Source organism: Mytilus edulis, chromosome 11 (genome assembly GCF_963676685.1).
Source record: "Mytilus edulis chromosome 11, xbMytEdul2.2, whole genome shotgun sequence".
NCBI classification, from domain to species: Eukaryota; Metazoa; Mollusca; class Bivalvia; order Mytilida; family Mytilidae; genus Mytilus; species Mytilus edulis.
This window is the reverse complement of record NC_092354.1, coordinates 72,318,300-72,344,739: the sequence shown is the minus strand read 5'-3', so window position 1 is coordinate 72,344,739 and position 26,440 is coordinate 72,318,300. Positions and strand designations below refer to the sequence as shown.

At 32.4% G+C, this 26,440-nt stretch overlaps 1 protein-coding gene across 1 annotated transcript; it reads left to right on the top strand.

Annotated features, from left to right (window-relative positions):
* The first annotated feature begins 19,378 nt into the window (after positions 1-19,378).
* On the top strand, positions 19,379-23,591 carry LOC139496200 (uncharacterized). Its single transcript, XM_071284668.1, has 3 exons — positions 19,379-19,497; positions 20,184-20,412; positions 21,356-23,591. The coding sequence occupies exons 2-3, from the start codon at positions 20,193-20,195 to the stop codon at positions 23,494-23,496; spliced, it is 2,361 nt and encodes a 786-aa protein (XP_071140769.1). The 5' UTR covers positions 19,379-19,497; positions 20,184-20,192; the 3' UTR covers positions 23,497-23,591.
* The last annotated feature ends 2,849 nt before the right edge of the window (positions 23,592-26,440 follow it).

The following is a 26,440-nucleotide window of genomic DNA, read 5'->3' as shown; positions in this document are numbered from 1 at the left end:
GTTGCTCATCTGCTTTTTAAACTCTCTGGATATCTCATTAAGCAATAATCTGACATTATCGGATTTGTCATGCTTAAATTTTGCCTTTACCTGATGAAATGCATCCCTTTTCCCTCGAAAGCTCTATCAAACCAAGGTTTATTACTAATACTCGATTTATATGAACGAATATGCCCAATACACTACTGGCTGCCTGGGTCAACACGTTGCCAAGGTCATTGACAACCATATTTACCTGTTCAGTTGTAATGTTTTGGTTATTATCTAGGTCATCTAGCGCGCTGTCAATTTCACCTAAGCGATTTGACAACACCTGCTGAAATTGGTTAGCGTGAACAGGATTCCACTTAATTTTAGTATGATCTAGATCATTTATGTTTTTCGGATTTACTTGTTTCAAAGTCTGGAAACTCAAGGTAAAATGTATTCTGTTATGTACATCTGAGATCATCGGATCAAAATCTAATACATTAAAGTTATATAATTAAATAAATCAGGAGAAATAATCAAATTATCAATGAGACTCACATTTTTACACGTGGTTTTACCAATTGTATCATCAAATAATCTACCGTTAGCAATATACAATGAACACCTTTTACACATGTCAATTAATTTGGAACCAAACCCATTAGACTTTTTATCCTCTGAAGATCTTTGCAAAGGGATATTGTAGTCTAATAAAAAATTGTAAGAATACATATTTTTAAGAGTATCTTCATCCTACTTATCAGTTAAATCTAAAATATCAAATAGCGTATCATCAGGAACTATAAAATCAGGCATTGTTGCAGTTCTAGCATTAAAATCACCCAGCAATATTATAGAACTAGCATTTTCCGTAAATTGCATCATTTCTGTTTCAATTGCCGCAAACGCATTATCAGTTAAATACTTAGAGTACTCAGGGGGGAATATAAATTCCTCCAACTAAAATATTGACCCGAAACCCAGTTAATTCCGGGAAAATTTCAAACCACTGAACATAGTCGGAATCAGTATTTAAAAATTTCAAATGTTTGTCAAAAATTTTCTTAAATGCTATTACAATGCCGCCTGACTTTCTTTCGAATTTTTTTCTGTGTTTTGCATAATAAGAATAATTTACAGGTAAATCGAGTACATCATATTTATCAGTTTTTGTTTCGCAAAATGATAAAAAGTCATATTGATTGATTATATCACAAAAGTCATTGTTCAGTAACTTGGATTTTAATCCACACACGTTTACAAAGGAGAATCGTAATGACTGTTCATGTGTGTCTGATGTGTTGTCCTAACTTCCGTGTACATGTTGATCAGGGGGTGAACCACGGGGCGGGGGCTCATACGGCTGGCCATCGACAATGAGTTGATCATAAACAATTTTAGCGTTTCTACGGGCCCTTTGGAACTCTTTTAACTTCGGTACTAATGCCCGTCTACGATCATTAATTTCAGCGGGGTACTGCTGCTGGACTGAATAACGTGACTTATGCCTTAGTTTTGCTGGGACGACTCGAATCACACGTTGGTGGTCATCGTATTTTGAAAATTTCGCTATAATATTTCTCGGTTTTCAGTCATTTCTTGAACATTCTTAAAGGAAATTGTGTTAGCGTCTCGGATTGCAAGTTCAGTTTCGATAAAGTTTTTTATTACACTTTCAGTGTCTTCTTTGGATTCATTGTCATGCTCATTTATACCACTAAAAATCAAATTATACTTCATTGAATGTGTTTGGAGCCTTATAAATTGTTCTTTAAGTTCAAAGTTTCATTTTCAAGATATATGTTGACTTGTTCCATTGACTTTACTCGATCTTCTATGATGTAATGATGATTTTCTTCTTTTGCCAACGTATGTGCTTGTTGTTCTTGTGTTGCGTTAATGTCATTTACTTTCATATCTGTCATGTTTTTTTCAAATATTTGGAGTTTTTTGCTGATATCCTCCAATAAGTCAAGTTTTTGTAACTGTTGGTATATAACTATGTTAGAATTGCTGACACTTTCTAGTTTTTGATTCATTATACTCATGTTTGAAAACATCATCTGTATTGCGACATTGGGGTCTGAATTAATTGGTAGGGTAGCAGTTGATATAGGTAGCCCTGAATTACAAGAAGATATATGTAGATACGGCATTGGAGACTGAGAGATGCGTTGAGGCTCATGCACCGGTGTACTTTGCAGAGGGTAAGGTGGTACCGGGGGGTCTCTGAAATATTGATTAACCACAGTGCTGAGAATTAGGTTCTACAAATGAAACTGCAGCTGTGGGACTAACGTTTCCATGTAAAAACTCATGTGCTTTTTACATGCGAAAAGTCCATTGTTTTGTTTTGGTCTATTGTATTTGACGCCGCCATTTTTGTATTTGTTTTCTCCGGTGGGGTCAAACCTGTTTTCGATGACTTGTTTCTTCGACGCTTTTTTCCCATTAAACCAGTAGATATGACCAATAATCAATTGGGAATACACCAAGCACAAAAATGTTAATGTATCTCACTAGTATCATGGTGAAATTATAATTTTCGTTCTCCCACTACTGACGTGGACCCTGTCTATTCCGCCATTTTTTTTCTCCTATAGAGTAAATACTTAAGTCATAATTATTGAGATTCAATATGTCATCCAAATATCTAAAGTATTATCATTTTTTTTGTAACTGATGTTTTTTCGATGGGTCTTTTCTAATTTTAGTCGTAAATTTGTAAACCAAATTGTTATTCATAGCAACACAGAAACGTGTACAATAAATGGAGCATATCTATTCCCCATTGGAGCTCCAATAACTTGACATTATACAGAATCTAGATACTGCAGAAGTGTCGTCGACAATATTTGACGGAGAGAAGAATTATAAAAATCTTTTTATAATTAAAATGCTGTTCAGTAGAAAAATTATATTTAAAATAAAGGATATGAGAACTCCACCAGAGTCAAAATGACATGTAAGGAAATTCTATACGATTTTGTGGCTGATGTAAAATACCAATACCGCTAAAGGCTATAGCGGGGACCATCTTCAAAAGCACAGTTAATCATTCACTATAGTAATAATAGTTACCTGTATGGGTTTGTTTGATAATGCTGAGATGATTGTTAAACCAAATAATAGCAATTTATTCCGCAATACACGGACGAGGATCCAGCAAAACAACACGATCATTATTCTTAAAATTCAATTGTTTCAAAGAACTGATCGATTAAGTTTAGATCGTTGTTCCCCACTCTCTTACTATTTTTTTGGACGATGACAAGGAAAATATACAAAATGATGAAAATAAATAAATTTGATTCCGATTATTTTACTCTTCGGCAATCCTCAAAACGTCCGTTTATATTAAGATTAAGAAATAATTACTTAGCAGTACTACATTGATGTAAACGAATGGAGCAAACTGAACTAGTGACATGTTAAAACTATTTGTAATAAATATAATTATTACATTGGTTGCAATGAATTACATTGATTTCCCAGTTAAATAAAAAACGATAATTTCACATGTGAAATAAACGTGGTTATTTCACTCTCTGACATCATACAACAATAGGCGTGGTCAAGACGTCGAAAACGGCGGATCAAAACAAATTGTGAATGCGTAGAAAAAAGATATAGTTCCTTATACGTTTTACATTTATTTCTTTAAAAAAAGCTATTTGCCAATGTAATAAAAAGAATGACTAATCAAAGAATTCAAAATTCGAAAAAATATTCAACTCGTGACCGAACAACACTGATAAAATAACTCATGCGCTACGCGCATTCGTAAATTAATGTGTTGTTCGGTCACTAGTTGAATATTTTTCTCTATTTGAATTATTCGATTAGGTATTCTACAATTTCATAAGGTTAAACGTGGTTATTTTTTCTTGTCTTTTCATGATATATAGGTGTCGCACCAATTGTGTGGTCAGTTTCCTGCCGAAACGGGGTTTCTGTCATTTAGCACAACAGCGCCAAATCGAGCTGTTCTCATTTAATCACTTGCTCCTTACCAATGTAATGCTATTTTTCCAGCAAAAAATCAACCCTTTCGTGACCCCCAGTTATAGTACAACGGACAAGCTATGTACAAGCTATGTACCATGGTCAAGCCAGCACGAGTGGTAATCAGCGAGTAAATCAACAACGCCATGGAGCTTGCTATGTGTAATCCGTAATATATAATATTGTACAATTATTTTACTCGAGACATGATGTGGATCGTTCCAGCATTTGAGAAACCAATGGCCTTTCAACCCATGGCCAATTCATGGCACAATGTCGAAACCAAAATAAGACAGATTTTATAAAAGACGAGTAAAAAGGTTTGAATTGTTTACCTGATAATACTACGTCAGTTTTTTGAATATTGAATCCGATAATCTCCCTTACTGATATTTCGAGTATGAACATGTCCAGGCTAATATTATTAAAGACAGGCTAAAAAATTTACTATTTTTTGGAAAAGTATAGGATGTTATGATTTTATCTTGAAAACCATTTTGAACGGTTACAAAATTCCTTTTTACAGTACTCCACCGTCTATTTGTTTACAAAACAACCGATCGACAAGCATAGTGAGTTTGTCACTGAAGCTATTATTACCCCGTGAATTTACGGTCTAAGTCCTTGGACTTAAGCACAGGTTACATTTAAGTCTGTAGGTCTATAATTGACACAATGACTGCTTTAAACGCAATACCGTATAGCATATATACAAATTTATTAACACAAGTTAACAGCCTGAAACCTAGGGGAAGACTGCACAAGCAACAATTTACAAAACATAAATTAATTCAAAGATAAGGGTGTTAAAACATTATAAAGGGTACTTATAATATATGAATATAATTGTCCAATGTTATGTAATAATAATAGGATTATTGTCCTCCGGCTAAACTTTATAAAATAGCGATAATTGCTTTTGCAGTTCCGAGTGTTAGATACATGTTTTATCTCGCACTTTTGACAGTCATCGGATTAAGTTGTAAAATAGTAAATCTGTAATCCCTTTGGATATTTATATATAAAATACATTATATTTAAGAAAACAGGAACATTTAAAACAAGAATATTCAACTTAAAACTAAAATGGGAATATTCAGTCTAAGACGAGAGTTCATAGAAATGTTCAATTCAAGACGAGAGCTCATATAAATATTCTATTCAACACGAGAGTTCATATAAAGCACTTTGCGAATTATTGTAAAAGTTCCTAAAGTCACTTTTCTTCCGGTTATACTATTCAGGATCTATTAATTTATAGGTTTGATGGAAGAATGTGACATTCAACAACGTATTGTTAATCCACTTACAGTTTCTGCGTCTAACAGTTAAAAGAAACGTCTCATTTTAGATCTCAGACATGTTAATACACATTTTTGGAAAACTAGTGTAAAATTTGAAGATATTCGCATATCTATACAATGCATTACAAACAATTCTTTCTGTTTTCAGTTTGATATTGTGTCAGTATATCACCTTATAAATATTTTTAACCCCCATACATAATTTTTGTGTTTCTCTTGGAAGTATAAAAACACTGTAAAATGGTATGAGTTTTTAATTCTTCCTTTTGGGCTATCTTCAATTTGTTATATATTTACCAAGATCACCAGGCCACTTATAAAGACGTGGAGGGGTGAAGGTAAGCACGTTTGTTTTAATGTACTTAGATGATGGTTTAGGTACTCATACAAATGAAGATATTTGTAAAACAGCCTCTGAACAAGTTAGACAAGATTTGATTATGAGTGGTGTTGTTCTCAAAAATGAAAAAATCTAAGTGACCTTTGAAGAATTTGGTATTTTGGGGTTATTCAATTAACACTTACCAGAGTATTGTAAAAATACCGGATGACAGAGTTCTAAAGGTTATAAAAACTATAGAAGACATTGAATATTACACAATAAAATACCGAAAAGTTCACGCTAGATTGGTTGCCTTTTTGGTGGGACAAATAATATCAAACAGTATGTCTAAACATTTAAGTATTGATATTTTAGAGAAAACTTAATGGAATAGTCGTTTTATGTTATCAAAAGCAAGTTTGATACAAATTAATTTCTGGAAAGAAAATTTAAGGAGAGTAAATATAAAATCGTTTACTTTCGATTATTCATGTCAGTCCGTAGTTTACAGCGATGCTAGTAATACCGGATATGGTGGTTGCATAGTAGAAACGCCTTTTAATATAGCTCATGGTATGTGGTCAGAATGCGAGTCTACTAAAAATTCTACGTGGAAAGAGCTCAATGCTGTCAAGCATATTCTTTTATCTATGGTAGATATTTTAAAAGATGAACGAATCAAATGGTTCAGTGACAACCAGAACGTAGTATTTTTGCTACAGGTAGTATGAAACCTGAATTACAGGATTTTGCTCTGTGCATTTTTGAAAATTGTTCGACCATAATATATCAATCGATGCAGAATGGGTACCTTGAACTTTTAATGAGAAAGAGGATTTCATTAGTCGTATTATTAATCACGACGATTGGGATGTCGGGGTTTACGTATTAAGATTACATTTTGGGGACCCCACGAGATAGACTGGTTTGCTAATGATGACAATCACAAGTTAACTGTATTTTATTTCCGTTATTAGACGGTGAACTCGACTGGTATTAATTCATTCACTGTGAACTGGAATGATGTGAACGGTTGGTGTGAACTGGAATGGTGTGAACGGTTGGTGTGAACTGGAATGGTGTGAACGGTTGGTGTGATCTGTAATGTGGTGAACGGTTGGTGTGAACGGTTGGTGTGAACTGTAATGGTGTGAACGGGAATTATGTGAACGGGAATGGTGTGAACTGGAATAGTGTGAACTGTTATTTTCATGAAGGTTATTAATCAAGTCATTACATATCTCCTTAGTGTACCTGTTAAAATATGATTATCAGTTCTGATGTTAAAGTATAACAGATCTTGGTTTTGTCTTGCTATTCTTCACATATGAAATATATCTTCACCAGTAAAAAAATACAACCTAGACAACGCCATGGCAAACACTAGTCTACAAAGTAAAACATAGACAAATCAATTGCAAACACTAGTCAACAAAATAAAACATAGACAAGGCCCTGCTAAAATCTTGTCGACAAAATTAAAAATAGACAATGCAATGACACACACTAGTCTGCAATATAAAACATAGACAACGGCATGACCAACAATAGTCGACAAAATAAAACTTAGATTACGCCATGCCATACTCATGTCGACAAAAACAACCTAGTCAACGCTATGACACACACTAGTCTACAAGATACAACATAGACAACGCCATGGCAAAGCAGGAATACGTACTCAACTTTTATCGAGTAACCGGAAAGCACAATTTGTTTTGTATCGTCTATCATGGTCATGAGGAGCTTTTTCATATTAAAAGGTAAAACAATATCATATTAGAAAAACAGTATCTGATTCGGAATTGAAATGAGCGTATATTTTGTATATCCGTCATTGGCTGCTGAATTTTAATCGGGAAAACAATTTGTACAAGTAGATATGATGCTCAAATATAGGCAATGCTTTCAAACGATTTAATTACTAATATTTGATTTCCAACATATCCAATACAATACTTATCTTTTAATGAAATCACATTTTGTGACAAATTATATCGTGATGATTAAAATATAAATTATGAAGTACTTGGATGCCAGCTGACTGAATCTGAAGTTTGATTAATGAACCATTTTTTTTTATATTATCAGTTTTAAATATAAGAATTTCTTCACAGTAACATTACAAAATTTATAATACCCATTGATTAGAATAACAAAACAATGATATAAAAACATTTAGATATATTCCAACAAAAATATGATTGTGCATACACTTATCCGATTATTACTACCAACAATTAAATAATAACCAACACGTTTCTAAATCTGCTATCTAAAAACAACCCGATGTGAGTTATTAACTTGATTATTCTTAATTATATTTTATATGCAGATTTATTTACATCCTCCAAATTCGTTGTATATCATGGTATATTGACAAAGCGATTTAATGTTTTCCAATCATACTTTGCATGAAAGGTTATTAATCAAGTCAATACAGATTTTTGTAGATTTTCAGTTCTGTAGTTTAAGTTAACAGATCTAACAATTTGTCTTGTTTTGTGATTCTTCACATATAAAACATATCTCCACCAATCTACAAAATACAACATAAACAACTCCATGGTAAACACTAGTCTACAAAATACAACATAAACAATTCGATGGCAAACACTAGTCTACAAAATACAACATAAACAACGCAATGACGAACACCAGTCTACAAAATACAACATAAACAATTCCACGGCAAATGCTAGTCTACAAAATACAACATAAACAACGCAATGACAAACACCAGTCTACAAAATACAACATAAACAATTCCACGGCAAATGCTAGTCTACAAAATACAACATAAACAACTCCATGGCAAACACCAGTCTACAAAATACAACATAAACAATTCCATGGCAAACACTAGTCTACAAAATACAACATAAACAACGCAATGACAATCACCAATCTACAAAATACAACATTAACAATTCCATGGCAAATGCTAGTCTACAAAATACAACATAAACAACGCAATGACAAAGACCAGTCTACAAAATACAACATAAACAATTCCAAGGCAAATGCTAGTCTACAAAATACAACATAAACAACTCCATGTCAAACGCTAGTCTACAAAATACAACATTAACAACTCCATGGCAAAAGCTAGTCTAAAAAAGACAACATAAACAACTCCATGGCAAACACTAGTCTACAAAATACAACATAAACAACTCCATGGCAAACACTAGTCTACAAAATACAACATTAGACAACACCATGACAATCACTAGTCTACAAAATACAACACAGACAACGCCATGCCAAATAAAGGTAACAGTAGTATACCGCTGTTCAAAACTCATAAATTCATGGACAAAAAACAAAATCGAGGTAACAAACCAAAACTGAGGGAAACGCATTAAATATAAGAGGAGAACAACGATACAACATTAAAATGTAACACACACAGAAACGGACTAAGCACCAGACAAAATCCCATGAGTACAACAAATATAACATCAAAACCAAACACATGAATCTGGGATAAACAAGTACCGTGACATGTCCCACAGCAATGCGAATTCACACTCAAAAACAAGAGAAAACAAACGACACAACGGAAACACAACGTTAAAATGTAACACACACAGAAACGAACTATAATATAAAAATGGCCATAGTTATATGTCTCAAAAAAGACCATAGGCAACGAGTCTAAAAAGACCATAGGCAACGAGTCTACAAAATACAACATATACAACTGATGGTCTTTTATATTTTTTGTTTTGTTATGTTATTACCTTTTCAGCAACTGAATTGCAGACTACACCTTATACTGTCGAGGAAATATCCTGTACAACTTCTACAAATGTTAAATTCTGTCATTTCAACTGTGATGAGTGAGACATCAACACCAGCAGGAACAGGTATTAAAAATGATTGCAAAAATATATGCGAAGTGTAATTTATTTCAAGTAATGAACAAAAGCTTTGAGAGGGATTCAAGTTTTTTCAGCACTTAGTATGGCAATTGTATGGTATTACAAACTATTGTTCAACTACTCCCTTTTTGTCAATAGATTTATAGACTGATAAATTATCATCATCAAAATCAACAGCATCCTTTTTGTCTGACATTGGATGTCAGACATTTATTAAAAGGAGAGTCATGAGCCATATACTTTATTTCCATATGATGTTGATTTTCTTTCCAATTTTGTACATTAAAATGCTGGCTTTTTCTGTTCATTTAACATGTTTAGCTTTGAATAGAACAATAAACAAAAACAGGAAATGAAAAAAAAAACACATATCTCTTGTAAAATTCAAGATGGTAAATTATATGTTTATTGTGTGAAGGCTATCTGTATTTATTATTTCTATCAAAATTATAACAATTATATCAATTCATTTAAAAAAGGTCGGTTCGAAATATTATTACTTGAATAAAAATAGATTATACACTTATCCATGTTTTCATAAAAAATAAAATCAGGACGAAGTCTAAGATATACTATATTTAAAAAGCAATAATGATCCGTCCCCAGGTCCAACTACGAAAACCATGCCTATTTACTTTTAACGTATGATTAATAATTGCTAGTTATTCATTTATTTGTGCTATTAAATGAAGAGTGTCCTAGTCCTAGTTTCCTAGTTTCCTAGTTTCCTAGTTTTGTAGTGATTGGGATTGTAACAAATGTTGACAGCTGTATTTTTGATATTTTTACCAATTGTGTATATCTGTTTTGTTCACTAATCGTTGTCAATATAATGGAATTTGATGTGACTGTCATATTTGCGTGAGGTTTAGCCAGCTATAAAACCATTTCAACTGTGATGACTGGGACTTCAAGACAAACCAAAAAAGGTAAACAACAAATTGTCAAACTTAAAAATACGCTGTATAACTTATTTGTACATAATGTCTACCCTTCTTTAAATTTCATTAAAGAAAAATGTGAACATTACGTGTATTAAAAAAAATTATAATATTAAGAACATGAATGATTAATACAAATAAATTTTGTAATAATAATTCATAAATATAAGCATTGAAATACAATTCGATCGTTTGTAAAAACTCGCCCACTAATTTGTATACACTTTATGAGGAGAACGTTTTTGATATGGTTATATTAATAAATTAACTGTTTACAAAATTTTGAATTTTTGAAATTCTAAGGCTTTTCTACCTATGGCATAGATTACCTTATATGTATTTGGGAAAACTTTGAGGAATTTTGGTCGGTACTGCTCTTCAACTTCGTACTTTATTTGGCCCTTTTAAACTTTTTGGATTCGAGCGTCACTGATGAGACTTTTTTAGACGAAACGCGCGTCTGGTGTATATACAAAATTTAGTCCTGGTATCTATGATGATTTTATTTTTGACTGACATTTTTGTTATTATAAAAAATACAAAATGAATGAGTAACTTATCTTTTTAGCTTATTTTTTTTTGTGCAAAAAAAAAAAAAAACAAAAACAAAAAAACAGGCGTACTATGCATGATATTATTGTTACTCAAATAATAATTATAATATTCAATTTGATACTAATATGTAAGAAAAACATGATAACAATATTTATAACACTTAAAATCTTATAAAATTACCCCAAAAAAATGTATTTACAGTGTAACCTGTCTTATCCGACACACTGGGGGACCAGAAATAAATGTCGGAACACTTAGGTATTTTCTGTAAGGATAGTCATATTTCAGGTTACACTGTACTTTTAAAAAATCTAATCGGATAGCTGTACCAACGATCCAAAGTCTTACCTCAATTTGAAGATACTTGACATAATTATTAATTATCATCTAATTTAAATAATTCCTATCGAATTATTCACATGCTCAAAAACTATAAAACCAGGTCCAATCAACCATTTTCTACATTTGAAAACGCCTGTACTAAGTCAGGAATATGGCAGTTGTTGTCCATTCGTATGATGTGTTTTGTCATTTGATTTTGCAATTGATTAGGAACTTTCCGTGTTGAATTGTCCCAAAAGTTCAGAATTTTTGTGATTTTACTTTTTTTAAATATTTTCCAGCTGAGCGACTGACAAATGCTGATGTCGAATCATGCTAGCATGACATGTAATAGCTGGGGAATTAGGGATGCGGGAGACGTATTTTACTGTAACTATCAGGCCACATCAAGCGAGAACATCACAATAGCGTGCCAACCTAACACAAGAGGGAGGTTTGTCAGGATTAAACGTAAAGCTATGGATTCCCTAACAATTTGTGAAGTAGATATTTACCGCGACCCAGTTAATAGCGTCAATGAATCAGGTTATCAGAAAAAAGTAATTATTTTGGTAAACTAGTGTATATTTAATCATGCATTATCAGGAAGTCATATTAAAAAAAGTGCAGGAGGAAGTTAAATATATTGATTTCGACTCAGATGACATGCACCAGAGTGGACAAGGATTATATGCGCTTAATATACATTCGCGTACAAGTGTGCAGTACCCTTTGATTTGCAGTTCAACAGTTAATACAAGGACAATTTAAAAAAATTAAAACCCCGTAGTTCATTGTTCTGAACTTGCATAAAATATTAACAATTAGACGTTAAGCCAAATTATCAACCTAGTGCATTAAGATATTAGTACTGTCACATGTTTATGTCTTTTAAAGTAAAATAAACTCGCCAGTGTCCTTTTTTTCTCGCCACCCGTACCTCGACAAAACTTAAACGTTAACGATAACATATAAACCTACATTATATATCAGTGAACTAAAGTCTCCATGACTATACAACCGGATGATATGTTGCCTAATATTAAGAATGGCGTATTGTCTCCATACTGTCTCAAAATAGTTCTGACAATTGATAAACATTCTATTTAAGGTCTCTCAAACACTGCCCATGCATGTAGCCATATCGGATACGGATACGGAGGTCCTGTCATAGGAACATCTGTAGCGACCAGTAAAGTTCATTGTACAATAATGTGCTTCATAAATACAGCTTGTGTTGCTGCAGAGTATGACACAACGGCAAATGTTACGAATGGAACTGAGTCATCTTCTATACCATACAACGACAAACATTGATTGTTTTATTCAATAGAACATCGAATGGTCATCATTGCTGTTTTCTTTTTTAAGCAATGTACACTTTTAAACTTTATTTTGTATTTTATATGTATATATAAGTAATTGTTTTGTAAAATTATGAATATTTATACATGGTAGGTAAAGTGTGCGGCAAAGTTCGAGGTTTTGTTTAGTGAATCGTATTTTTTTTTTGGAGACCGATGCTTGTAATATAACACTATTCAAATTGACCTCCATGACTTCCTACTGATTTCTATGGTGGCCGGATGCGGCCATTTCCCCTTTTCGTGTTTTCGCGTTTTCTCCTCTCACTTTTCCAACGCGAAATCGGGAAATCACGAAATCGAGAAAGCGAAATCGAGGAATTGAGAAATCGGGAAATTTGGAAATCGGGAAATCGAGATATCGAGAAAGCATAAACGCGAAATCGAAAATTTCATTCGCGTTTTTGCGTTTTCGCTTTTGTGTTTTTGCGTTTTCGCTTTTGTGTTTTTGCGTTTTTGCTTTCTCGATTTCCCTATTTCTCGATTATCCTATTTTCCCCATTTCTCAATTTCTCGATTTCGCGTTTGCAAAGTGAAAGGAGAAAACAAGAAAACGTGGAAAGGCGAAATGACTTTGAACAGATATTCTCAAATGTAGAAGATTTCAGTAATTTAGCATGACTTAACGATGCTAGTACCCGATAATGTGCATTATATTGTCAAAAGCAGCCCATATTTATGTAGTAGAACTATTCCACTTTTCATTAAATAGCTAAAAGTTCACATTATAACAACTTTGTAAATCTGATATAGTTTGGGGCCAAAAAGGGGTCTTACTGAACCTAATCTTTTATATTAAAAAAAATAAGTTGAATATGTGTAATATAATTGAATGACTAATGTTTACTATAAAATGAATATACGTAAACGTACTTGTAAAGGATAATCTTTTATACTGACCAGATCTTTGATTTAATGTCCACTCGTACACTAATGTACTGATGTTTATTAGTATTTAGACCTTAAAAATACGTGACCTCTTGTTAAAACTTGTGAAACCGTGATTGTAAAAAAAACTTCCATTTGATGTTGCATGTTGTAAATACAGCTGTGTTTTATCACATAGTGACGTAATATGATTGTAACCAGTATAATAAATCATAAAACATAGACAACTCCATGGCAAACACTAGTCTACATATACAACATAGACAACTCCATGGCAAACACTGGTCTATAAAATACAAAATAGACAACGCCATGACAAACACAAGTCGACAAAAAAAAAACATAGACTACTCCATGCCATATTCCCGTCGACAAAAACAACATAGACAACACACACCAGTCTGCAAAATACAACATAGAGAACGCCATGACAAACACTAGTCGACAAAATAAAACATAGACAACGCCATGACAAACACTAGTCGACAAAATAAAACATAGACAACGCCAGGACAAACACTAGTCGACAAAATAAAACTTAGACTACGCCATGGCAAACACTAGTCTACAAAATAAAACATAGACTACGCCATGACAAACACTAGTCGACAAAATAAAACATAGACAACGCCATGACAAACACTAGTCTGCAAAATACAAAATAGACAACGCCATGACAAACACAAGTCGACAAAAAAAAAAACATAGACTACTCCATGCCATATTCCCGTCGACAAAAACAACATAGACAACACACACTAGTCTGCAAAATACAACATAGAGAACGCCATGACAAACACTAGTCGACAAAATAAAACATAGACAACGCCATGACAAACACTAGTCGACAAAATAAAACATAGACTACGCCATGGCAAACACTAGTCTACAAAATAAAACATAGACAACGCCATGACAAACACTAGTCTGCAAAATAAAACATAGACAACGCCATGACAAACACTAGTCGACAAAATAAAATATAGACAACGCCAGGACAAACACTAGTCTACAAAATAAAACATAGACTACGCAATGGCAAACACTAGTCTACAAAATAAAACATAGACTACGCCATGACAAACACTAGTCTGCAAAATAAAACATAGACAACGCCATGACAAACACTAGTCGACAAAATAAAACATAGACAACGCAATGGCAAACACTAGTCTACAAAATAAAACATAGACAACGCCATGACAAACACTAGTCGACAAAATAAAACATAGACAACGCCAGGACAAACACTAGTCTACAAATAAAACATAGACTACGCCATGGCAAACACTAGTCTACAAAATACGCCATATCCCCGTCGACAAAAACAACATAGACAACACCATGACACACACTAGCCTACAAAATAAAACATAAACAACGCCATGGCAAAGCAGGAATCCGTTTAATGAAAGTGCAAATACTATTCTATTATTTTTCTTTTTCTTTCTTTCTTTGAGTTTTTATGGCCTATGCATCTTACATTAGATCGACAGCAGCCCAATACAGAAACTGTCCGTTAATGACACGCTAGGACGTCTCAATCAATTTCAACAGTACACCTATCTGAATTGTTCTAAAATATTAGATCATCTAAATAGTCAAGTTAGTCATCTCTTTACTTTTTAATTTTCCACTTTTTTAATTTACGGGATTAATAAATTAAATCATGTCAAATAAAAAGGAATATAAGAAACATAAAATAATATAATTGGCCCCTGACACTATTTCTACAAATTTATTTTCATATAGCTCACGGTATGATATACAGAGCCGTTGTATGACACCAACAGCATATAACAAAACACGAAACATACAACAAAACACAAGACATAAAACAATACACAAGACATACAACAAAACACAGATTGACACCACGAACTTGACATTACGATATCAGCCGAGTGATGAACTGAATAAGGATCAACAGTAACATAGATGCACTAAAGGAATTTATTGTTTCATTTGTATGTGTTAAAAGACAAATGTTGGTCAATACGTATTTGGTCATGACCATATGCGTATATGGTCATATGTTCCGATCCGACCATACTCGTAAGGTCTTGGTAATTGACCTGATCAATGTTGAAAAGTGTCCCATTTATTAAAAGTTTGATAAAATAAAATGTTGACTAGTATTCAAAACTATAGTAATGACTGTTACAATTAATGTAATACAACGTAAATTTAAAAAAAAAACGGTTTCAAAGGAGTACTTAAATCAGAAAATTCTTTATCAAATAGCAGCCTACATTGTTCAAACGCATAAAAACCAATCAAAACAACTGTCATATTCCTGACTTGGTACAGACATTTCCTTATATGAAAAATTATAACCTCAAAGTTTATTTAGGATAAATACATTGTTTTTTTGTACCTCAGTAATATTCTTTGGGAACAGATAAACAGATGAGAGATGTACCTCAAATTTCAACTGCAAAGCTGACAAATAAAAACTGTCACATGTCAATATTTGATACCACCCTCTATTCCATTATTTATTTTTCTTCTGGATTAATTTTGAAAACAAAATGCATCTTAACGAAGTCTGAATGTTTGTTTAATCCTTTATTTTCTATATGAAAAATTACCTGTACCGTATCAGGAATAGGACATTCGTTTGATGTTTTTGAACTTTTGATTTTATCATTTTGTCATTTGATTTCGGACTTTCTGTTTTAAATTTTCCTCGGAGTTCGGTATTATTGTTGTTATTTTCAGTTCAATGAAAACAAATGTAATGTGAAGTGATACGTGTGCACATGTATGTTTAGATATTGGCATGGACAAATAATTGACATATAATCACAAAAGTACTAAAAATGCCTGAACCGTGTCAGGAATATGACAGTTGTAATCCATTCGTTTGATGTTTTTGAGCTTCTGATTTTTTTATTCGATTTCGGCACTTTCGAGTACATATTTAGACCATTTCAGACTTTCTGGTTTGTAGCGATAGCTTGTTACTCTTACCATACAACACATATTACCATTCATGTTGATTTGTATTTCACCATTTTTAGGTCGGCATTGAGCGAGTGATGTGGCATATTTAGATGCAGGTCTATACAATATTGATAAAAAATGAATTCAGGAAATAAACCATGAATCGTTAATCGTATCTCTTAAATAAAAGCGCATACATAACTTCAGCTAAATATATACACTAGTATAATGACATAAACAGTCTTTGGTCTTAGTTTAATGATATGTAAAACAGTGTTTACGGGAGATTATAAATTGGTTAATTTTAAAGATTGCTGTTAGTCTTTAGTTTTCTTTATGTGTCTTGTGTTCTATTATTTTTCTGTTTATCTTTCTATTTTTTAGCAATGGCGTTGTCAGTTTATTTTCGATCTATGAGTTTGAATGTGCTTCTGGTATCTTTATTCCCTCTGCCATTAAATGTGCACTTCATACTGATGGCGATGTTCGTATAAAAGATTCAAAAGGTCATGATATATTTACTTTATATAGACAACACATTTTATGCATATTTCACACATATAAAAAATAAAGCTTTTACTTTTGAGGTGGGGTAATGTATAACACAAATATTAATTATCTAAAAAATGTTTTGCATTACGGATGTTCGCTACTCACTTTCAACAAACCAAGCTTTTTGAAACAATTTTATAAATTGATAGTATATGAGTATAGGAACGAAAATAAAAACCTAAACAAATCTATGGTTATTGAGCTTGCTTAAAGAGGGGCAAAAGACACCAGAAGGACAGTAAAACTGTATCGAGAATAAACTGACAACGCCATGGCTTAAAATGAAAAAGACAAACAGACAAGTAAAAGTACACATGACAAAACCGAGAAAAACTGAACACTAAGCAACGTGATAACAGATAGACTGGTCGGACGAACGCTAGGTCTTTCTATGTATGGTACGCGTCACGCAGGGATAATATCAGAGTATTACATGGCATTTTTCATAAAGCATGTATTATCAGCCCTAGGTTCAATATCAGCCCAAGAGCCGCATGGCTCGAGGGCTGCTATTTACGGAGGGCTGATAATACATGAGATTTGAAAAATGACATGTTATGATCCTTTTATCATATGCTTCAACAATGGAGAAAAATAACAAAATATATTGATCCTTTTACGTGGTTCCAAAATAGAAGTTTAAAGATCGAAAAGTTCACGGACGTCGGACCCCAGATTTAGTACATTCAATATAAAATCTTTCTATCATATGCCTCAACAGAGAAACAATTATTTTGATATGGACGAATCGACAAACAAAAATTATTCAACAATATACATAATGAAAACTGTTTGGAAAAGTCAACTTATTTAAAGCGTAACTTTCTAAATTATGTTTGAAACTTCTAAAACATGCATTTATTTAATATTTTTTTAAATTTAATTTTTTTTTTTTTTTAATTTACACAATATACTTTCCAGTATCCAAATAATTGTTTTATACACTACTTTGTAATGTTTTTTACTGAAAACGTAGCATTGAGTTGAATTTTCCGGAATTTGCCAAGAACCACCGGAATGCAATGCGATAACGTTACGGAAAGGTATGTGATAACAATCGAAGCATGTGATAAACATTTCATATCAACCCGCTAAGCACCAATTCGAAAAAATATTGAGTTTACGTTAATTTGATGTTATTATCATACAGTAAAAATCATATGTAATTTAGTCTAAGTATATGATAATATCAGATTATTACATGGCATTTTTCAAATCGCATGTATTATCAGTCCTAAGTTCAATATTAGCCCAAGAGCCGCATGGCTCGAGGGCTGATATTGACCGAGGGCTGATAAAACATGCGATATGAAAAATGACATGTTATGATCTTTTTATCATATGCCTCAACAATTGAGAAAAATAACAGTTTCATATATTGATCCTTTTACATGGTTCCCAAATAGAAGTTCAAAGAGTGCAAAGTTCACGCACGTCGGACCCCAAATTTAGTACATTCGATATGAAATCTTTCTATCATATGCCTCAACAGAAAAGAAAACCATTTTAATAAGGGCGGAACGACACAAAAATAATTCATTAATATACATAATTAACACTGTTTGGAAAATTCATCTTTTTAGTCAAAGTTACTTTCTAAATTATGTTTGAAACTTTTGAAGAAATGCATTTATTTAATTATTTGATTGTTGTTGTTTTTTAATTATTTTATAAAATACACTTTCCAGTATCAAAATAATTGTTTTGTATACTATTTTGTAATGTTTTCAGTGAAAGCGTAGCATTGAGGTTCATTTTCCAGAATTTGCCGAGTATCACCGGAATGCCATGCGATAACGTTACGGAAAGGCATGTGATGAACTTTTAATATCAGCCCGCTAAGCACCAATTCGAAAAATATGGAATTTACGTTAATTTAATGCTATTATCATACAGTAAAAATCATATGTTATTTAGTCTAAGTATATGATAATAATAACTATCTAGCAAAACAGTATGTAACATATGGAAGATAATATTTGTGTGAGTTGTCTTTTTGTAAAAATATGTTAGGTACAGTAATAATAAAAAAACTTATTTAAAGAAGACCAATTGAAGATTAAAACGAATATATATTGATTTTATACAATGTTACAATGACGGTTTACAAATATCGTTTGGTGATCAATCAATCCTTTTTAGAAACACAATAATATAAATTCAATGTGTTTATAGAGGCATACATTTAAGTTACATGTGTTAGATATTCATCTATTTAAGTTTAAATATATCTCTTTTCAACATTGTCAAAAATGATCTAAAACTTTAAATAATTAAAATACCAAATCCAAAGGCTATTGTGTTCATGTTTATTGCCTTTTATATTTGTTGTCAGTAAAAAAAAAGTGTAACACACGACGACTGCGTTGAACAAGATAAACGTGGACTAACCCAGTCAGCAAATAGTGTATACACACAGAAGAAGTCAGAAAGATCAAAAAGGTATAGTATTCAATTTCATTTAAACATCAATATACATGATGACAAAATTATCATATACGATTAAGGATGTCGATATATTTTTTTTTACATCAATTCAGAATCGCTACCTTGATAAAATCCTTTTTTCTAGGTAACTGCCATCGGTTGGCTTAATTTGGTAGCCATTACGTTGTTTGGCCTCTATATAAGTGATTACTATTTATCTATATCAAGCTAGATATGGTATGCTTTATTTCCGTTCCAACCATGAGCTCGAATCCATGCATTTCCCCTATGACATTATTACAATGCATAGCCCCTCTTCTATTTCAGTTAAAAATCATCTTTCCTTTAGGGAGGTGTCATTTTCTCGTTGGTAATGAAATATGAAAACTAATCATATTAGCGAAAACTGATGTTATGTACGAGCCTCTAGCTGACTATAAGTAAGGTTTTTCAATTGTTAAAGGCTTTACGTTGACCGATAATTCCATCTATTTAAACTCTGCGCATTTTTGTCTCATTAGCAATCATGTTATATTACATTATTTTCATAATGAAAGTTTCCTCATATGTTTAAAACTGTTTAATCGACAGAGACATTCCAAGTCATAAGTCGAAAACTAATGCATCACCAATGATATATTGCATGACCTTGAGCAGCTGATTTTTTTCTGAAATTATATGTTACCCATATATTTATTTAGCGGTAGAAGATGTTGAAGATAGATTTTATAGAAACATCTAGCAAAATGTTTACAGACGATGAAAATGATAGCCTATGGTTATATGACGTTCTTGATATTATTGGAGTAAACGAAGAATTCAGAAAGACCTCTCAGCGAATATATGTTTTGAGTGAAATTCTTCAGACGTTTCAATGCCCAAACAGCACGTATTACGTTGGAAGTCGATCTGAAGGCATTTTTACATCAGGTAACTACTTCTGCTATTGTGAGAGAAGAATACGGTTTCTTCATCTAACATATTTGTACTCAATGACAAAACAACATTAATGTATTCTAATAAAAAGACCAACAACATATCATCAAATATATACCTGTTAAACTCTTTTTATTTCATTTTTTCTTCATTTTAACCTCAATCAGGACCTCTAATTGGCAAAGCTACAGAGGCTTTAACCATGAGGACACACTAATATATCACAGACATTTTAAGATGGTCCAAACGAAACTCACATTTCTTTTAGTTAGTTTAGTTGTTCTTTTCAACAGGCACTAATAATATGATGACCATAAGGTTTTTGGTACTTTGTTTGTTATATAAAAAAGACACTTCATAAAGTCGTTACAAAACAAATATTAATATTTAAACAATCCTGGTACTCAAAAGAAAGCAAGTGACAGTTGTCAATATAACTCCATTCTCACTGACTCAGATTTCTATATTGACCAATGTCCGTTTTAAGTTATCAAATTATATTTCTACATTGTAATATTTGGTTAAGGGTCTTTTGTTTAGAATTTACCTCGGAGTTTTGTATTGTATTTTACTTTATTCATACCAAAGAGTACTATGAATGGAAAAAAAAACTCTCTTATCATTACTTGTCTCTTCATTTATTTTGATATCCTGTTAGCTCGTCGAATAAGAAGAGACTTATTCTGCGTTGCTAACAGTATTGACAAAACATCAGGCTATTTTGTATACTAGTAACCTAAAGAAAATGATGACAGTAAATCATCACAGAAAATATGCATCTGTTGAGTATCTAGACTTTAATTGTGTAAAACACCTTTGCCAGTATAACCATTATTGCAAAGTTACTAAATTAAGATATATTGTAATGCTTGCAATCAGCTGAGGTAAAGGCGGGCAAAAGTATATATGTATTAATACAATATAGTTAAATTTATAGATTATCGAAGTGACCTCGATGCGATTGAATGTGTCGAAATGTTTCCAATCATCGAAGACATTGATGAAGCTAGTCAGCACAAGTTTTCGTTGTTAATTGTCAGAGAAGTAGAAACATATGCTGGATACGTCAAACTGCAACTTGTAATTGAAGGGGTACCGTGCGTATCTGTACACTGGCCTTTTTTACGCAACAAATTTAGAAAAGGTGTTTTTAAAATTGATAAATATGGACGTATAGTTTTATTTGATATACTGATAGAAAACCTGCCTAAAATGTTTTATAGGTTAAAGAATAAGCCTGCTTTTAAAAGTGAAACCTTTATTTTTGAAAACGTGATGTCTTATCGATGCTCAACATGGCCTTCAGTCGCACAGGAATGGCTCTCCCGGCATAGAATACATGGATATCCTTCAGAAAACACGATTCAAGATATTAAATCATTTGGATTCTTTGTTGTAAAAAAAGGCCACCCTTTATCATCCGAAGTTGATTTAGAATGGAGAATATCTTTGTCTCTTCAAGAACGAAAATTAATGTTCAATCTTTCAGATGTTCAACATAAATGTTATTTTATTCTGAAAATGTTTAATCGACGCATTATAAAATTAGACTGCATTACATCATACCATTGGAAAACATGCTTATTTTATGTTATGGAAGAGAATAATCATAATGTTTGGGAAAAAAGATGTCTTTGTCATAGTGTCAAACTGTGCATACAGCAAATGTTAAAATGGGTTAAACACGGGTTTTGTCCTAACTACTTTATTCCAGCGGACAACTTGTTTGATGGAAAATTAAACGAGAGTTTGAGATTGATATCAGAACTTAAGATACAGGAACTTTTAGAGGTCGGATTTGATTGTTTGCGCTTCGTGACATCAGATAATATATGTGACTATGTGAAATCACGTAAAGCTGAAGAATTACCAAATTGGCTAACGGCTCAAAGTAAAAAGGTATACAAAGAATCTGTAATTAAGATAGACAGGTTTCTTATCGACAGCTCGAATGATCTCTTTAACCGTAAAATACTTGAATATTATTATTGTCAAGCCAATGAAAACATGGCTGTTTTCATTGAGTTTTTGTGGTCAACGCTGGATCGCATTAAGCAAATAGGTACTATTACTGAACACACCGAAGAAGAAACAAATAGTTCTCTAGCTCTACTGAAACCATATGTATATGCATGTTTGGCAAGTAATATATCGGCAATGGCTATCCGTCATCATAATTTGCATGTTCGATATTTCCTATTATTTGGATCTTTTATCTATTTTGTCAAAGGAGATGTACCTGGACGCCTGAAACTTATATCCGTGCTTTACGCACTTGGGTTGTATACTGACTGTGAATGGTTTATCGACCAGGAAGACGAGCAATATATGAAGTATAATCCATCAGTCTGTACATGCAGATATATGAAAATTGATGATTTAACAGAAGTTAAGAGTTTTGTTCCATCAAAGTCAAAGGTGTGTACATGTATTTCGTTTTTGCCATCTGAACTTCCAATCATACCGGATGCCATGAAGTATGAAATGTTTAGATATATTGGTGTTTGTTTGAAGGAAATTGAACGACCGAACATATCTTGCCGCTGGCTTTATACAGCTGTTGTTGATTACAATGTATACTTTTTCTTGCTTAAATATTTAACAAAAAGGAATCATGGGAAGACCACCGAGACTGTAGAGGCTCAAAACTGTATCCTGAACTTACTGAACGAACAAAATGTCAGACACGTGGATGTAGCTTGTAACTTATTGGCTTGGATGTTTATCACTGAGATGGAAACACCCATGGCTCTTGTCATTTTACAATTATCATTTAAAATGCTAAGTTCTTCGCAGTTATGTTTTACGAATCTAACAGATGAAACGCAACGAAAACTTTATCAATTCAATACAGCAAAATTGCATGCGTTGGTTCTTTTGTACAACACATGGGTTTCAAAACAGTCGTCCAGTTTTCATTTCTGCTTTCAGTGTTTTTATATAAGCCACGTAAAACTACAAAAATGTAGCAGGTGTAAAATACCCACATATTGTTCAAAACAATGTCAACGTCAAAACTGGAAAATTCATACAGCAGTTTGTAAAATTGTAAGAAAATATCAGAAAACATATCATTAGAACAGTTTCCATAGATACTTCCATCGATACGATATTTTCATCAATTTTTAAAGTGTGTATTTCAACATTATACTGTTTATTCGATGAAAATGTTAAAGTCTCCTGTCATGAATTCATTGTTATACACCAACACAAAATAAATTGAAGATCTATATGCACCGTTTCTGTGTCCTTCTACTTTATTTAAGCAAATGTCTAAGTTATAGTTATTGAACATTCAAATTGGTACATGCCATTTAATCAGTCTTACTTTACTGTCAAGATGATTTAGATGATGTAAAACCGGTCGTCACCGTCCAGAGAAAATAAATGATTCAACACATGACCCAATCCATTTACATAACATTTGTGCAAATACAAAATGTATACAGACGACATTAAGAAGTGTTTTGGGGTGTAAGTTATGGGTGATTACAACTTTATATTTTCAAAGGTTTGTTTTTAATACTATAGATAAAAAAACAAACATGGTATGATTGTCAATGAGACAACTCTCCTCAACAGACTAACATGCCACATACGGCCTCTAAAAATAAGCAAAGCTCATATCGCATAGTCAGCAATAAATGTATTTGATAAATATCCTTCTTTCTAATATTTTAATTTTGAAAAATGTATTTGTTAGTCTTGTATTATTTTAATTTTAGTTTCTTGTGTACAATTTGGAAATTAGTATGGCGTTCATTATCACTGAACTAGTATATATTTCTTTAGGGGCCAGTTGAAGGACACCTCCGGGTGCGGGAATTTCTCGCTACATTGAAGACCTGTTGGTGACCTTCTGCTGTTGTTTTTTTCTATGGTCGGGTTGTTGTCTCTTTGGCACATTCCCCATTTCCATTCTCAATTTTATTGTATCGTTTCTGCAAAAGTTATCCTTATTTTCTTGATAAATACGTGATGATTAAGACCTTGCAATATAGAATTGACAACAATCTATTGTTGTAAACTATATGTTTCCCTTTAAATTTCCTTATGTTGTTTTATTGTTTGATTGCTATCTTATTTGATGTAAGCCTGTCCATATCTTCTACAGCTTTAGTTTCATTATGGTGAACTTTTAAATCGGTTTATCAAAAATATTTACTTCAAGGGTTATTTACAATAGAAACATTGTTTTTTCTGTATTTTAAGGGGTAGATAAACCATTGAGAGATGTGACTTTATACGTTAGCCGAAAAGATTATCATTTTCAATCTGTAACTTCCCCTCCCTCTCCACTTACAATTTTTCTCCCGTAAAAATGTAACGTATCAAAACGTATGATCCGCAGCAAAATTCCTCCTATCTGATGGCATATACTTATAAAGAAACATCATTTAATTCGATCCGAACATAACCATTAACATAAATAATAAATTGAATAGTTATGATCAATTTCATTGAGCACAAAACTTATCAAAGTCAAAAACTCGACAGTATTTCTTCTATTTTTTTGACATACGCTCCATTGTCTGGCTTGGTACAGGCATTTCTTTATACAGAAAGTTCTTGATTTTACCTAGCTGTGAAGCTAGCTGAACCTGTCAATTGTATGACAGTAACATGAAATTCCTGAAAATTAGTCACTGTAGCAGTTTTGTATCAAAAGACGTTTGGTTTACTATTATGTTTTATCTATATTTACCTACGCATATTTTCGACAAATTAAAGGAAGAATTTGATGAATAATGTAATTAAATACAAAACAACAATTAAAAAAATAACAGCATTTAAAGTTTTAGGTATGGAACTACCAACGATAAAAAAGTTAAATGACTGCATCCATGAATAGATGGAATACAAAATGAAAAAAAAACCGCCGAGGGAAATACAGTAGCTTCAAAGGTTTAAGAAGCACTACACCTGCAAGGTAACAATCAACATCTTACTTCGAAATATAAAGATAAGTGTCAAATTCTAACAATAAAGAGTGCAATGCCCTGTGAGGAATCGTTTTTTACAGGCACTTTGAAAGTTACAAGTTATATTAGCAGTAATTCAATTATGCTGCATTGGCACGCACATTTCATAAAAAATGCATCATGCAGTTGTATATGATTATATTGTTGTTTGCAATATATTTCATCTTATGAATAACATGAACACAGCATATTCATAATTGGAAAGATCAATCAAGTTTGCGCCATAGTAAAGACTTTTCACAGTATGCACTTCTAGCACTTATCCAGACCCAGTAAGAAAGAACATTTAAGAAGGTAGTACATACTTTAAACAAAATAGATCCCACGCATATCAGTTACATTATCAATAATTAAATTATTTGGGTAATTCTGGTATCAAATGAAAGCTTAATGACTTGTAATCACTTTAACATGTGTAAACCCTTTTTGTAATGTATTTATAATGCTTAACAGATCCATTAAACTATAATAGGAAGGAACATATGTCGTGTTGTTAAAATCAGAAGTGCATTTTTTTAAAATATCAAACTTCATATTTCAGAGAATCAGTGTGCTCCTGTTATTAAAAGTATGTGGATTTTTTCTCTTCTTTTCTATCTAGAAAGTTTTGAATATACATATAACGACAAAAAATCTTCCTATGTGACGTTTACCTTTTCTGACGTCAGACACGTGAAGCAGCATGTTTTGACTATTTTGCATATTGCGTCTGCTTTTTTCACGCATCGTTGTAAATATAACGGGATTTGATGCTACTGTCATACAAGTGAGATGTTTAGCGCTATAAAACCGAGTTCAATCTACCATTTCCTATTGTGTGAAATATTTGAACTGATTTAGTCATTTCAGACGCTCATATTCAACCTTGAATATAAAAAATCTATCAATAATGCCATAGCATGTTACTTTTCTGATAGTTTTTGTCAAAAATGAAAGTGGCCGCATCCGTGTTCACACTCAACCTTTATATATGTTCATCAAATACAATTTACATTTACATATTAAGAATAAACACGAAAGCAAAAACTTCCATTTAAGAC

Coding starts and splice junctions, on each gene's coding strand:
- LOC139496200 (XM_071284668.1), top strand. CDS start 20,193: ATGTTGAAGATAGATTTTATAGAAACATCTAGCAAAATGTTTACAGAC. Junction 20,413..21,355: donor TGAAGGCATTTTTACATCAG/GTAACTACTTCT, acceptor TTAAATTTATAG/ATTATCGAAGTGACCTCGAT.